The sequence below is a fragment of the Opisthocomus hoazin genome, chromosome 3 (genome assembly GCF_030867145.1).
Source record: "Opisthocomus hoazin isolate bOpiHoa1 chromosome 3, bOpiHoa1.hap1, whole genome shotgun sequence".
NCBI lineage: Eukaryota > Metazoa > Chordata > Aves > Opisthocomiformes > Opisthocomidae > Opisthocomus > Opisthocomus hoazin.
The window spans coordinates 94,839,168-94,855,803 of record NC_134416.1 but is presented as its reverse complement, the minus strand read 5'-3'; the positions used below and the strand labels follow the sequence as shown (position 1 = coordinate 94,855,803).

Genomic DNA, 16,636 nt, shown 5'->3' with positions numbered 1-16,636 from the left:
GTTCTCTAAAATGATATTGGAAGCAGGTGGGAAAAAGAGCTGTGACTTCTCAGTATGAGCGAAGATGGCATGATGTGAAAGAGAGTGGCAGATGCCATCCTGAAGTAGCTGTTCCTCAGACTTGCAGCTTTTAAATGCTTCGGGCCCCTTTTTCAAACTGTGCTTACTATTAAACTACTCTGTAAGATATCGGGGTGGGGGTGAAGGAGGGGATAGTCATCCTTAAAATGTTCTTCGCTTATGCTGATTTGACTGAGGTTTGTTATGTCTCTAATCTTCGTTCCAGTGAAAGCAGGGGGGATGCGGATTGTGCAGAAACACCCACACAGTTCTGATGCCAAAGAAGAAAAAGATAAGGATGACCAAGACTGGGAAACCAGCAGGTGAGCATTTTGATTTGGTGCATGTGCTGTAGCAAATTTCCATGACCTTCAACCTTATCACCAGTTTTGTTTTGCTTGTGGATAGCAAAACAACAATACGTTCAGTTTTGTACCATAAAATTGATTTGAAGGAGCATGTAACTTGCTACCGCTAAAAGAGAGCTGGGGAATTTGTGTATTTTTACCTTGCTGAGCTTCCTTTAAATGATCCTGCCGGGTAAGAGAAGGTTAGAGAAAGACGTACAGTTACAGTAAGACATCAGCTTTCCTCAAACCTCTGAACATCATTTCAGACTGTGTAGAAACGTAGGGGCTAGGCACGTTTGGTCACAAGCGTTAGGCTGTCAGTCTTCGTGCGTTTTGCTGCGCACTGGGTGATTCCTGCTACCCTTTGGCCTGCGCTCGTGTCTCTGTGAGGTATTTGACAATATGGTGCTTTTTAAATGACAAGTAGAGATATATGCTATTAATGTTAGCGGCTTTTATTTTACGTGGGAATTTAGCCGTTTTGGTGGTGAAGGATACCAAAACAAACAGTTGTTACTGTAGATTAATAAATCTACTTAAAACTGCTGGTAACTGTTGCGTAGAAATGAAAGCAGGGAGGCTCAATGGACTGTTGTTGTATTATTCCTGTTTAAACAAAAGCCACCTGGTTTTCTGTGCTGCTTTCCTTGGCTAGCTATTTTTCTTTGTAGCCAAGGCTATATTTACCTGAAATCTTTGTGTACTCGCTTATTGCATGGGTTAGTCCTTGCTGCTTGCTCAAGGTAAAAAAAAAAAAAAAAAAAAAAAAAAAAAGCAAAAAGCAAGCTGTTCTTGTGCTTTGGTAAGTAGACTGACTTACATGATGTTTACTTTACATGTAAAACAATGATGATAAATGGGCATTGTGAAAATGCCTGTGTAAATAAGAACAAATGTGTTTGTTTACTAAATCACAACTTGAGTGGGAAACACGTTTGTGAGAAGGGAAGAGTAATCTTTCTTAATGCATTCAAACGAAAGGCAGGAAAATTAAACTCTGTGCCATTTCTTCATTACCCAAGTTGGTTGTCTTGTATTTCCGTTCAGTGAAACGTAAGATGGAACAGAGACTGTGCTGCAGTCAAGTTTTGTCCAAAGGAAGGAATCATATCTTGTTGTTAATTTAAACTTTGCTTGGGGATACATCCGTTTATTTAAGATGTTACCCACTTATTCTTACATTTCCTTGGCGTGCCCACCTCACGGCAAGGGAATCTTGTTAGAGTCCAAATGAAAAGACTTCTTATGCCTGTTCACAGACACAAACCTTTGTTACAGTATAGCTCTCTGCTTTATTCGCTTCTTCCAACAAGATCTTCGTTTTGCCCTCTCACTCTAATGGTGTAGCGAGAAGTTAAAGTTTAACCGTGATATTCGTGGCTGTGTCTGCTGTAGCAGGTGCAGTAGCAGCACATCGGTGGGGGGAAACAGTCTGTGCTGAGGACTTCGTGGTCACACTGCCTGTGTTCTGGAGATAACTTAGTCTGGCCTTCTGGACTGAAGGACCATTCCCAGCTGGCATATGTTAGGTTTGGGCTGCATCTTCCTGTTTAGTGTCAGGTGCCCTGAGACCAATCCACGGTGCGAAACAGAAGGATCGAGAGGGGGAGTGCACTCCCGATCTGAAGATGCTAACAAATACACGCTGTGTATTAATATTGTAAAGCAGGTCTGTGAGCAATTTTTATGGTTTAAAGGCGGAGGAGGAAGTTTAATGACCTCTAGAACTGCCTTGTTAACTGGGAAATAGTTATCTGTTGCACCTCATAAAATCTGTTCCCTCAGTTACCTGATCAGTCTATTGTCAAAATATGCACCTAGACCGTGCTCTTCGCTTTGGTTTTCTCATAGAGGATGCATTATCGGTCTGTATTAGGCACTTGTGCGTACAGTTATTCTCGAGCCTGTATATTAACACAAATAACATTGGTCTGAACTTCTTCTATCTTTGATTTAATCTTCTTGAGAAAGTGGCAGGAGGGACATAAGGGGCATAGTTAGATGGGAACCAGCGTGAATTATAAACCAAAACTGTAAGTTGGTTTACAAGTCCAAGAGAAGTTCTTTTCCTGGTCCAACTGGGAACCTTTGTGTCAGTGAGGGAAAGGGTTTAATGTGCCTGTTGTAGGCTCCTGTGGGAATACTTGCATGGCTGGTGGCTGTACAGGCTGTAGATGTGAGCAAGAAGTTATTTAGGCGTAGGCAGAATAAGCAAACTCCACAGGCTGTGGTACATAAAGAAGTTGTTGTTTGTCAAAATTAAATTACATTTGCAGCATGTCACTTGCTTTTGTGCTGGAAGGCGCAGTCCCGAGTCCTCTGCTCCTGCTGATTCATGGTGCCCTTCTAAAACACTGGGGTTTCCGATGCCTGTGGAGGGAGGTTTATCAGGAGATGGGGGCGGGTTTATTGGGATGAGGGGAAGAGGCCACTAGCATTCTGTTCTGGTTTTTCCAGCACCAATGTACGTATTTCTTGGTCATTGCTAGCTGGTATTTTATGTCCCTTTACTAATCAAGGGGACATCTGTGGTTTTAAATTTTTACTCGCATGGTTTTAGTCTTTGTCATTTTAAGACAACCATTTTAAGGTCGATCGCTGGTATGATGCGATATCTACTCCCTGTTGCATTCTAAGTCAAAAGAAGCAAACAGAGCTTCAGGCAATTATTATCTGGTGATATGGGCAGCAGACAACGATGTGAGAGAAAATAACAAAGCAGAGAAGAGTAATTTGTGTGTGTATGTGTGTGAAGAGGGAGGCTAGGATGACCGAGCGATTATTTTAATCTCATTGCAGGCTTAGTTGAGGACAGGTCAGTGCAACTGGCAGTAAATCATGGCAGAAGATTTCGAGCTGCCCCAGATTTCCCTGGGAGCTCCGGGAACGCTTGTCCTCCCCTCGGTGGCACAAATCTGAGCAGCTGCTCAGCAAGAAAGCTTTCGGCTAGAGTTCGTAGAAGTTCTTGTGGCTTCGGAGACAGCTGGCACTGTTTTTGCAGCGTGCTTGCAGAAAAAGGCATTGGGTCACTGTTTCTAGTCTTAGCGTAAACAAAGCTGATACAGGTGAAAACCCAAGAAGCAGCTAGCTGTGCTGTAATAAAGGAGGCTTTAAAGTAACGTTCACCAGGTTACATCTTCATTGACATTTCTTTTTCTCAGTTGTTTAGCAACTTGAAATCCAGTTACTGTAGTTCACTCTGCAAAGTATTTTATACAGTGTTGGTTCCTAAAATAACATGGTTACGACAACCTACCATTTCCTGAGATGGTAGGCTGACTTGTCATGATGGTGATTTGTGATCCCTTGAAACAATATGTGGTAAGATGATTTCATACAAAGTTAAACTTTTCCTACAAGGCAGTTCTTAGCCTCGAGCGGTAATGGATATTATTTTATATGTCTGGTGTAAATATAGTTTTACTTAAAGAGGAATGGCTGGATATGATCATATGGAGAGGATTCAGTGAAAGAAGGATGGTTACATATTTTGGTTTAGGTGAACTAAAAAAACGTGGGTGGCTTCCAAAGCCGGTGGCACCACTGTGGTCAAGAAGTCAGGGTGAGGTGACTTGACTGTGAGGTGGGGACCTCGGCCCGTGTGTTTTTCAGGACAGCAGTGATTTTGATCAGCCTGGTTGGAGGTAGGATACTGCCTAGATGAACTTCTGGTCTGATTTGTTATTGATTTTCTTATGTTTCTGTAATTGCTTAAGACTTGCATTGGTTTGTTTTTTCAGTATGGTTGTAGTTTTGATTGATTGACAGTCATCTGATTGCTGCTGGAAGGTTTCTTTTGTGATGAAACATATATGATGAAACATATTTTTTTGTGGTGAAACATGTAGTTAGAAGTAGGATTATGAATAGAAACCATCATTTTTCAGGACTCTTATGTTGTCATAGAAAATACTTGGCAGAAGTAGGCTACTCGTAGTCCTGGGCTTTATTAGAATGAATGTTTAATTGAGATTTGCAGTATCACACTCACTCCTGTGCCAGCATCTGACTCTAGCCATAATAAATATTCCTGAAAGACAGATAATTTGAAGTGAGAGCTGCTTGTTCAGTTTTGCATAAGAGCTTCATTAATTGTCACTCTGGGACCTCAAGAAGAAGAAACTATAATTATAGATCAGCATCTGGATTTAAAAAAAAATGTTTAAAGCAAATAGCTGGCTCATTTTGTCTTTTAAAAAAGAGTGTAAACTGCAAAGGCGTTCATGTCTAAAGACTTTGTTATATTTCTGAAACAAAGTGGGTAATTACAATGATTTAACTACTGGATATAAATGCAGTAGAGTGGTTTCTCAGTATACACATGTAAATTGTGTGTGCTTTGTGTCTTAAACTTACCTGGAGATGGTGAATCCAGCGTTATGTCTAACTTTCCCATTAGCTCTAGAAAGAATAAATTATGCAGGCTGGATTTTTAATTCAGTTCGGGATGTGGATATTGGCCTTAGCTGCATCCATTGGGCAAAAGAAAAAAAAAATTAAGAGGATAATTTATAACATTGTGATTCAAAAGCAAAATCATGCTCGTGAAGCATGTGGGTGTCTGTGTCAAAGAGCTGGTCTCAATACTTAGTTACATGGCGAGAGAGGAGCTGTCAAAGGCCTCTGTCATCCTTCAGGTATCTCTGTGTTACTTGTTAAGTCTGAATACACTAGTTAAGATGCAGCTGGGTTTTTTTCATTTAGAAGTGCAGTGGAAATCTCAAAAATTTAGGCAGTGGGTGTATACTTTCATTCAGGAGTAAATTGTTGTCCTTTTCCCTCAGTTCGCTCTGTTGCAGCTGATGATACATAAGCCACAGGCATTAGTTCCATTTTTCATTTGCCACTGAAGATTCTGCTGTCATTGAAATACATTTAATTTTTGACTGGTAAAAACCCTTGTTGTCCAAACTTCCGATACAATCTAAAAAAATGTAAAGGGGGTTATACAGCTAAGCCATTAGAGCAGGTTTGTATCTTTGTTTACACCCTCAAAGTGGAAATGCTTGAAGTTATTTCCACTCCTTGTATTTCACCCTGTTGTTCTGGTTATTTGGCTGGGGCAGAAACTGTAGAGTCAAAGTCCTGACCCTTTATCTTGGGAATAGCTGCCCTTTAGCACAGCCAAGACCTGGGACGTGATGTTTGGTTCAGTTCACTTGCACACAAGTCCTGTAGGAGGTAATTTCCAGCACAGATGAGGATCTTTCAGTCTGGTTAGTTCGTGTTGTCTGTTGTAGAGACATCAGGGGTTTGAGAGGCGGAAATCTTGGGAGTTCTAAGCAAAAAGAAAAATGTGAGATACTTTACAGCTTGTTAAACGTGGAAGCCAAACCCCTCCATGAACAGGTAGCATTGTACTTTCATAAATACTTAGAATGAATAGCCCATTAGTGTTCCTCCCACATAGTCCACCAACATAAAGCTTAAAAAAAGACCTCTTTACCTGTATTCATGCATCTATAAAACCAAAATATTGGAAAAGCAGGCAAGCTTTGACTCGACATGGTGAATATTTAAGGTTAAAAGAAAGAGATAAGTTGGAACAGATAGGCTGCTACATCTTCTGATTATGTTTTTGGAGAGGAAATGTGCAACTTTGGTGGGTAGAGGATTGACCGAGTCTCCCTTTCTGGCAGGAGGGCCACTTACGTTTTGGCTTAAAAGGTCCCTTTGGCTGTTCTGTCAGTGAAGGCAACTCTGAAGGAGTGAACTGATACTGTGTGCAAGGATCCGTCATCAACATCCAGATCCTCCTCTTTGACAGAATTCACATTTCTTCCACCACTTTTCTAACCACCTCTTTTTTTCCCCTCTTTTGGGGGCCTGGTTCTGTTACCTCCGTGAACTGATTTGGCTTTACATAAAGGTTATGTTCACAGACTGTATATTGCCATTTTATGCTTGACCATATTAAAACTGAAACTTGAATAAACGGATGGATATAATGGATGTGACTCTTGAGGGTTTTTATTCATGTCTTTGGCCTTTGAGCTCCCGTTACTCAGATGTGGCGCTTTGGGGGCAGTTGGCCTTACAGGATGAAATGTCTGGGGAAATGCAATGAAGAAGCAACCTGGCTGCTTGCATTTTCTGGGACAGATGCAAACTGCAGCAAACGTTGGGCATTATCCTATTGTCATACCAGAGTTTGCTGTGACTAACTTTTTCTTGACTTGGTTAAATATTCCAAAGTCTAAAAAGAAGTTCTGCTGGCAGAAGGGCTGTAAAAAATTTGCAGCTATAATTCTGTAATATTATTAAGCAGAATACAGAACACAGCATATTGAGGGAAATAGCTTCCTGCCTTCTCCAAAACATCTTTGTTTTCCAAAAAGATTCTGTGTGCAGTGCCTTTTTTTTTTTTTTCTTCCTCCTTCTTGCCTTTATTATTTTGGACTTAAATTCACTTCAGAGTTAAGGGAATATTGCCTTCAATGCATTTTCCCACTTCATTTTTCATCTTTGTGTCTTAATCTTTCGTGTAGAGTTTTTACGATTAGCAGATGCTCAAGTCTAACAAAGTATATATGTGCCTAATTTGTTTAATTATAAAACCAAAAAACAATATTAGCAATTTTCATGTGATTTTCAGGACAATACCTTCTGCAGATGACCAGTTACTTGGAGAAATAGCAAAGTAATTGCTACAACCTGTGTTGAACCGTATCAAATACATATACAGTTATAGATTTAACTGAAAGTACAGAGAATAGACTATGTAATGCCGATTTTTAAATGCAGAACTACTTACTGTAGGGCAATAAAAGAGGCTGTGAATATCTCCATTTAAGAAGTGAAAATATCTGTGAATGTAGGGAATGGAGAAAAAGCTAGACAAGATTATGAATGAAGCGTTCTCATACAGGAAGACGTGAGTCTCCTGAAAGACTGTTTCATGCTTCCAGTATTTCTTGATGATTGAAGCAGTAAGTTGATAAATCCATCAATGTAAGTGCTAGTTATGACATTATATGGATAGCTCTTTTCATATTCCTGAAGTACTGTGTGCATGTGTGAAACAACTAAAAAAGATCTGATATTTTCCCCCCTCAAAGTGAACAGAAGATACGCCATCCAGCTCAGCGAGAAACAGGGTTGGTCCCAAAGAAACATATGCCATCTTATGAAATTAGCCGGAAAGCTGAGTTGAATTGTCAGCCAAGCTGGTGCAAGAAAAAGATTTTAAAAGAATGAAAGTCTACGGTTTGTATTCTGTGTGATGAGGAAAGTGAGCAAAGCTTAGTCATATGTGAGAGGAAAACGGATGGCAAGGGAAGCAGTGTCTTGTGAGTGACACAGCTTAGTTAGCATGGCATTCCATGTCTGTACGGGAAAGTGAAATACCTTGAAGTGATAGCTGGAGTGGTGGCATTTTGATTTGTGCTTTTTTTCTTGGTATCTTTCTGAAGTGGTGGAATGCATGGGATGAAGGTCACTGTGCCAGTCTGAAGGCAACAAAGTTAGTGTTGAAACAGGTATTACATAGGCGTTACAAAGCACAAACATCTCCACCCCCAAAAGTGTAACGAAATGCTTTTCATTATGCCAGCTGAGCCCAAATCCCTATTATTTAAGTGTTCAGCAACACTGAGAGCATTTCTAAAGCTAAAGGTATGAATTTCTACCAGAAAATGCTGCCAGAGGACCAGATGCTGCTCATTTAATTAGAATCAAAACCCTATGTTTGAAGTGAAGTCACCATGAGCTGAAAATGAGTAGGAGGTGTGTGAGATTGACACCATGTGTGCCAAGGGGGAGGGGGGGATATAGATTTTCAAGAAGCACCTTCTTCCCTCTTAAGTTTCTTCTGCCTCAGCTTCAGCAGGTGCTGAACTTTGAAGCAGTTTAATATCAAAATAAACTTTAGAATTATCATTTGTTAACTGTCACTGGGCCAAGCAAGAGGGAGTTTCAGTCAGCTGCTTCCAGGACACTGGTACTAGAAGCAGGAGATACATAAGAGGTAATTAAAGACAACACTGAAAACATTGGTTGTCTTATTGTGAGTTCTATTTAGTCTGCTGTTGGAGCTGATAGAGCTGTTCGTAGCAGCATGTTACTAGATGGGAAAGTGTTTGCTGCAGTAGGCTTGCTGCCTTCTGATTTTATTGTAACATTTTCATGATTGCGTCTTGGTCACAGGCATGCTGTTAAATAAACGGCAATTAGTAAAAAATACTTTAGCACCCTTCACGCAAATCTTAGTTCTCATGAGTTTCAGTTTCTCTGGGACTCATTCATTACACTATATATAACACGCTGAGCCTGGGGCTGTTAACACGTTCAAAGAGGAGCTGTCTTTGTTGCAGTGGGGTAATGTAACTTTTTCAGGTTGTTAGAGCCATTACTAAATACTAGGCTTGCTCTCGGTTGTGGAGACACCCATGGCATGCTTCGTCTAGCACCCCATACTGCAGAAAAATAATAAATGCAGAGCTCCGGGTACCACGGTGGAAGAGCTGGGCTGTTTTTTGCTAGAACAGCTGAAGATGTAGTGTCTCTTTTGAGAGTATTTGAAACTACTGAAAGTCTTCAAAATAATATAGTAAGCAAAATTTCGTTACTGAGTGTGTTCATGCTTGTACACCTTAAACGTTGATAATGAGCTTGATTGTCTTCCAGTCCTGACAGTCGCTTTCCTGAGACTGTAACCCCGTGTTAGCGTGTGGAACACACATTGATGAACGGTGTTTGGTGGTTGTTAGGGTGATAGAGTACTTTGCATTACTTTACTTATGAAAGCTGCCACTGCTAGATTTCTATTTTTTAAAATCTTTTATTTTTGCATGCAACATATTAGTATATTTTCTAATACGCAGCATGTCATTGTTGCTAATAAGCAACTTCTTTGTGGGCCACTACTGAATTAGCTGCCCAGCTAATGCACAGCCCCATTTGGCTTGTTTGTGGAAATGTATTGGAGGAGATGCAATGAAATTTCAGCAAAGTGAACTGGGTATTTTTACACTTCCGTGATTCTTGTTTTATTTCTGGAATCATGCTAAGTTGTGATTCTAGAGGAGAAGTGTATGTAGCCATGTGTATGCTGTTTTATATCAACTGTGACACTAATAACATTACCGCAGATTCTTCCACGTAAGGTTGTTTACAAGGCTTTTGACTAAATGAAATTTAGCTTTCTTATTTATTGCTTTGAAAACTGCTGTAGAATTAATTTTGTGTTTTCAGATGTTAGACAATTCTGTTTCTGCTCGTGTGTTTGAAAAATTTTATTCTTGTTCCAATTTACAATGGGAAAAAAAAAGGCCAGAACCTCGAAAACTTTTAAGGAGTGGAGCTTTGTTTTCTGTTGTTTTCTCCAAACATAGGCCCTCTGGCTGATAACACTGACTGTTCTGATGCCTTCCCTGTATTGGGATGGTTTGGATGACCTCTGGATGGCTTTGAAGTTAATACTGTATTTTTCCTTCATATCTTGTAAGCAAGCACAAATACAGAAAACTTGCAGTCCTGCTGATAATGATTACTGCTGCTGTCCTTTGGAGGATCTCTCTTTACGACGCCTTGTTTCCCAGTCTTTGTTGTTCATATTTTGTGCTGTGTCTTACTCTTGAAATTATTTCTGTATTAGTTAGTGATTGCCAGTTGTCCTCTTCCTGTTATATTTTCCTAAAAATCACCTTTTCTTTTTCTGGAAAGAGCTCTAATGTTGAGAGACCTCTGTGTACGGGTTCCTCCTCCTATGCAGAGCTAACAGCTTAGCTGGTCTGACAATCAGGACTTGGCGTTTAGGTGTTTAGGAGCTGCGTGGTTCTAATAGAAATAGATATGTAATAATCATACATGTTTTAAAGCAGTGATGTGTCATTTTTGTTGACTATTCCAGTTTCTGATCCTCAAGAGTGTCTTCTGCAGTATACTGTGGTAACTCAGTTTAGTGAGAGGTCTTGTTGGCATTTTGTGGAAATCTGTGCATACCAAAAAGGCTAGTAGATTATTTTTTTTTGCTTTGATAATTCTTTCATGTTTTAATACCTTTTACTGGGAAGAGGAAATTCACCAAGTTAATGCACACTGTTTTCCCCCAACAGTGGGAGGAGGAAAGGGAAGATAACTGCCTGCAGTTCATGCACCAGATTTTATCTTTCCCTCCAGCATTTTTATAAATCTATGTAGGTTTATTAGCTAATGGCTTTTCAAGACTCTGCATAGTTCATACTTCTCCCTGCCGTTTGCCATGTCTTCTAAACCAAAAGAGAACTATTAATACAGTGAAGGAAAGGGGGAGTTACAACCTCATAGAAGTATCTTCCTCCCTCTTCTGTTAGAGAGTGTGAATGGCTGCGCAGGGCCAGGATGGAGCTCTGTCCTCGCCTGCCTGTGCAGCACTCCCGCACAGATGGTACTTCGGGGTGGTGTAGGAGAAGGGCCGGTGTAGAATGAGCCTGATGAACTCTCCCAACATCTAGCAATCCAAATTACTGCTTAGAAACTTGCTGATCATGTTAAATTACTGCCATTGGACCTAGTGCCTATTCCTCTAGCCCTCTGCTGAGCACACGTACATTTCTCACCTTGATAATCATCCTCCTGTGGAGGTAGCACCACAGTCTAAGCGGTGTATGCTGTAGAAAGTGGTTTCTTTTTGCTTGCCTGGTAGCTGTTTCCTGTGCCCTCCAAGTCTTACGTGCTCAGAAAGAGTGAATAACTATATTTGTTTTACCTTCTCCTCTCTACTGTATATATTTCCTTGAGTTCTCTTTTATCTTCTTGATTGTTTTTCTGGTGGGATAACTAGAATTGCAGTGTGGGAGTAAAAGCATACCGTAGGCTCTTACACACTGGTGTAGTTCTATTTTTCTGCTTATTTTCCTTCTCTTAATTGTTCTTGCATTCCAGTTGTCTTTTTAACTGCCTTTAGGGTATTAAGCTGCTGATTTCAAAGATCTTTTCATGGTGATGCCAACATTTGTTTTTGAGCTTAACAACTGTTGTAGAGCCCATCATTATGTGTGTACAGTTAGGATTGTTTTTCCCAGTGTGTATATTCTGCATTTATCAAGGTACCATTATTCTCTTTCTCTTTATTGTTCCATCGTTCCTCTGAGATCCCTTGTAACTGTATACATTCAGGGTTTTTTTTTATCCTGAATAATTCACTAACATTAGCACATATTATCATCTTGCTATTTAGATGTCTTTTCGAGATTCTTGCAGGATCCCACTGTTAACCTCCATCATTATGATATTTGATTTATTCCTGTGTTTTATTTCCAGTTCCTGATCCTCAAGAGTGTCTTCTGCTATATCCCACGGTAACTCAGTTTATTTAATGAGGGGCCTTGCTTGCATTTTTTGGAATTCTGTGCATACCAAATAGACTGAAGATTTTCTCTTCACTTGATCATTCATTCAGATTTTAATACCAGTCGCAGCAAATATTTAGCCAACATACGTAACCTCTATTTTGGGGTAACTTTACAGTAACTTTACCTTGAAAATCCATTCATTTTCTCTCCAGAAAATCCTGGGCTAAAGTTTTCTAACAGTTACACTCATTAGGTGGCATGCAAAAATATGCAAACAAAGGACTCCAAGTAATAGATTCATATGCTGAATCTAATTCAGCACTCATATTGCTGAAACAAATCAACTCTTTATTTACTTGTTTTTAATATTTCATTTTCGAAGTTATTTCTTTGTACATATTTGAGAGAAACCTTGGCAAGTAAATAGCTTCTGTGAGATAAGTGGCATTCATTTGTTTGTACTGGAACTTAATTATGTTACTACAAATTGTGGTAAAAAAGAAGATTATCAAATGGGACAAAGTGTCTGTACAAAGAACCTAACAGCAAAATTTCTATCAGAAGTCATCTCAGATTTTCACAGCCTTTGTACTGATGTTTGCTACCATTGGAGTCACTTAATCTTCACAGTTTGTTTAGTCTGCCATAATTCCAGGGAGTGTTTACTGCCGTGAGATTCCATAGCCCATCTCACCTTTCAGTAAAGAAGGCAGTGTTGGGCCAAGCTTCTGGGAAAATATTCATGCTTTAGGATTTGAATGAATAAACAAAAGCTGTATTTATGGAAGTAGTAGACATATGACTTCATATATGCAAGCAGTTAAAACACTGATTGTTGTCAGTGACCTTAACAAGGATGTAAACACTGAACTCTTCAAGCCTGCAGGCGGTACAGAGCTGGTTTGCTTTGTTAAACGCGCTGCCAGTGGTGAGGGACTCCAGAAGGACATCACCAGACTCTGCAAGAAGAAATTTTGGATTACAAAAGCCACGGGAAAATTCATGGAAAGTAGTTTGTTGAGGGATACTAAGTATAAGGCCACAGCCTCTGGCTTGGGAAGTTTCCGAGCAACGGATTCCTGGAGAGTGCTCCTGGGAGCGCTCTTTTGCGTGCTCCGTCCTCATCTCCTTCCCCACGTGCTCACGGCTGCCCGCTGAGAGTCAGCAAGGTGAATCTGTGGTCAAACACTGTACAGCTAATTGTAGGCTGACTTCACGTTAAGATCAGCTGCCGTTTCAATAGAGGCATAGGTGTGTCGGGAGGAAACAGTGATCTCATGGAAGACTGATGTGTTGAAACTGAAGAAGAGAAGTACTTGGGAATTTCCCAGTGGTTGTGGTGGCGTTAGTTGATTATGGAGGCAATCCAGCAGTACTGCTGAAGTAGTTTGCAGAACATTGGAAGCCTGCACTAGAGCACCGTCTAGGAAGGCATTTTAAAACTGAATTCTAAATTACTCTAACAAGTTGCTGCTTTTCTTAATCCTGTTGTAAGTAGCATAAGTAGTCTTGACTCACAGCTGGTGTCGACAGGCCTGCCTTCATAGCCTTAGAAGAGGTCTCTGTATCCTATGCCTGTTTAGTCTGTAGCATATCTGTAGGCTCTACAGCAAATTCAGGGAACAACTGGATTCACTGCTGTTGCACATGATATTATTAATATCTTTAATCTTGCAAGATTCCCTAGGCAAAAAGGGCTAGAGAAAATGTAAATCTAATTGCTCAGACATAACCCTGATACTGTTTACAGTACCTCAGGAAGTCTCTCCTGGCTAGATTCTGAGAATTAGTTTGCAGTGGAGGGCAATCTGAGACATACATACAAGTTTGTTTGGTTTGTTTTCCAAGATTTGATTGCCAAGGAATGCTTCCAGAAGTTCAATTCTGGCATAGCAGTGTATGAGTTAGCAGCTTAACTCTCCTAGGCTTTGCTTAGATTTGTATCCATTATCTTTAACATGTGGCACAAATTGGATATGATTAATTCTTTCCTGGTTTCTTCAGACTATAGTCATAGACATAAATATAGACTCAGCTTTTCTAGCAGATACAAGAAAAGAATGAAAAGCAAAGAGGGGAGAGAGGAACTTTGATTTACACATTTTTCAGTTTGATTTCCTCTTTCTTAAGATGAAGGGAGATAAGAGTTGCAGTGTTAGTTGATGATTCATGATCTGCCAAAATCAGTTTGACTAAAGGGGGGGGGGGTGGAAACCCATCTAAAAAACATGTTTTAGCTTTCGAAATATTGAAAAGGAAGGAAATGTAAGAGTTGTTTGAAAAAAGAATTTTACCACTAACCTGGCAGAGATTTTGTAGAGAAATGTCTGTGTTTTTCCAGTTGAAAATTGAGAAAACAAGCTGGTAAACATAGATTAAAAATTGAAGTGCCACATGGTAGTTTAACTAGCATAGATTTTGCAAATAAACTCTAGTGAGATAGTCAGTCTTTGGATAGATGTCAAGACATGGATGGCTTTGATCTAAAAGTTTAATTTGGTTTTGTACATCTGTCACTTACTTTCACTTCCCTAAAGTAAACTGTTGGAAGGGATGAAATATCGCTGTATGGGAAGAAGCCTGAAAAATCTTTATGCGGAGTAGATTTGCTTTAATTTGTTATGTGGTACTTGACATTCATGACTTCATGCTCAGTAATGAGCTTCGCTTCACCCCCCTGCACTCCTGGTGTGACAATTTTCATTTAGTGTGCGAGTCTGTGGTCCATCTGCTGCTAGGCATCTTGAAATAATTTGGAAGTGATCCTTTTCTGGAGATGGTGTCCTGGAAGAGTTCACATTTGGTAGAAGCAGTATTGGCAGCGTTAATATTGACTTCTGTGGTAGCGTTCGTCAGCTGGTAATTACAAGCAGTCCTGAAATGATCAGAACTGACGTCTGTCACGTGTCCAGGCAGTAGGTGGGACCAGAGACACTTTCTCAATGGTGTTAAAAAGAAAATCTCTTTAAGCTACATCAGCAGCAGCATTTGCTGAGGCAAGAAGAGTCTTCTGAAGATGTGCAGCCTCTTGTCTCGGGGCATCAGTGAGGCTGGAGTCCGCTGGAGGCTGGAGCCGGGCTGCGGGTGGTATGGCGTGCTGGGAGCGGGATCGCAGCTGTTTGGGTTGAATCCCAAACCTGACCTGCAGCTGCCCGGTGGGCCTCGCCACCCCAGGGACCTGCCTGCTTGCTTCAGTGAGCCGCCTTGCTTCAGAGCTACCTACTAGGGTACCTTGGCACGTTAGCGAAACAGAGGTCAGTCAGAGCAACTGGTATCTTGTACTGGTGTTTCCAAAATGCATTTGAAACGAACAAGGAGAAGTAAGCCCTTGTAAGGAACCCGATCACCACATGCTCTAGTGGATAAACTACTTAATGAGCAGATACAGAGTAGATGGAGGCGGACTTTTCCCAGAAGTCCACCACGAAAGGGAAAAGAGGCAACGGCTGTCAATGGCAACAAGGGAAGTTCTGACTAGACATGAGCAGGAAAAAACCCACCCACTGGTGATGATGGTTGGTCAACCACTGAAAAAGGTGCTGGAGAGTTTTGGAACCCTCATCCTTGGAGATACTCAAAAGTTGACTGGTTAAGTCATGGCAAGGTTGCCCTGCTTTGAGCAGGAGGTTGGACTGGTCACTTCCAAGGTCCTGCCAACTTAAAGTGTTCTGTAGTACTATGAAATAAAAAGGATCTAATAGAAGTATCAGTAAGTCATGTAGAGGGGTGATGTGGGATGCTTCTATTTACTGTTTTCCATAATATAAGACTAGAACATCCAGTGAAAATACAAGGTAATACAAGGAAATATTTATCATGTGGCCTTTCTTACATGAGCTACAAAGACATCACTGAAGGTTTTTTGGTAGGTCTTGTAGCAAAGTGACTGGTTCATTGCATGTAGAGAGTTTTTTATGATCAAATACCACAGCAACATGAGAAACTGATACAGATTCCTTCAGTTGCACTGTAGTCTCTGCCTTGCTGCACACATTGAAACACTTCCGAGCAGCTGGCAGTCTGGTTGCTGTCGGAAATAGTTATGTGGTACCTTGCCACCTTGAGTGGATTCCTGTCTGGCGTGGTAGTGGGGAGGGAAGGAAAGGCGAGGCTAGAGACAGTGTGCTGTCAGCGGAGTCAGACAGCTGGTCAAACAGCTACATCTCTCTTCTGTAGCGGTAGCTCTTACAAGCTTCACCTTGGAGCGCCGGCCGTGGGCTAGCACAGTTTTGTGCTGGTTAACAGATAAAATGACTGAAGTCTAGGCTGCAGCCAGAATGTGAATTAGCCTCCTTCCCCCACCTCCACCAGCTAGGAGGGATTTGTTGCCTGAGGTTACTGACAGAGAGTTTGAGTCCTGCGTCTACTCTCCAGGCCAGCCAGGAACCAGCTTGTAGTGCTTGTGGATTTACAGACTATACTGCTAACCCTCTGACTCCAACTAGAGATATCTTCTTGAGAAGAAAAGAATGAATAGCCTTGTGGGGGCAAAAAACCTGACTTCTTTTTCTCCCCTCATGTTTCTGTGGAGGTGAATAATTCTGTTTATATGAGCCCAATTGTGAGTTAGAAACTACAACTGTGTTAATTTATGATCTCGTTGTAGTAAACAAAAGCAGCATAAATGTTTACTTGTATAAGCAACCTGTGGAAAAAAAAAAATTGGTTGTGCAGTACTGTTGGATTGTGTTCCCACCTGTCTGTGATCATCCAAGAGGAACTGCAGGCAACTGTTCTTTTGCCCCAGGAGCCACTGTAGATTTTATCCATGGATAACTGCAGTGTCTCCTGCTCTGGGTGATATATAACCAAATTCTTCAGGGACTCGGGCATGTATGAAGGACAGCAAGCTGGCTTCAGCTCAGCCCAGTTGAGATGAGATATTATTGAGGAGCCCTGCAAGGCAATCGCGTTGCTGTTATGCTCTTAGTGTAAGCAGAGGTGTGGAGATGC

General features: G+C 40.9%; 1 protein-coding gene across 1 annotated transcript in view; it reads left to right on the top strand.

Annotated features, from left to right (window-relative positions):
* DAP (death associated protein) overlaps positions 1-16,636 on the top strand; it is a 52,667-nt gene that overhangs the window by 5,918 nt on the left and 30,113 nt on the right. The window contains exon 2 of the mRNA XM_075417097.1: positions 287-383. Coding sequence (XP_075273212.1) covers positions 287-383 — 97 coding nt within the window. The remainder of the gene's footprint in view (positions 1-286; positions 384-16,636) is intronic.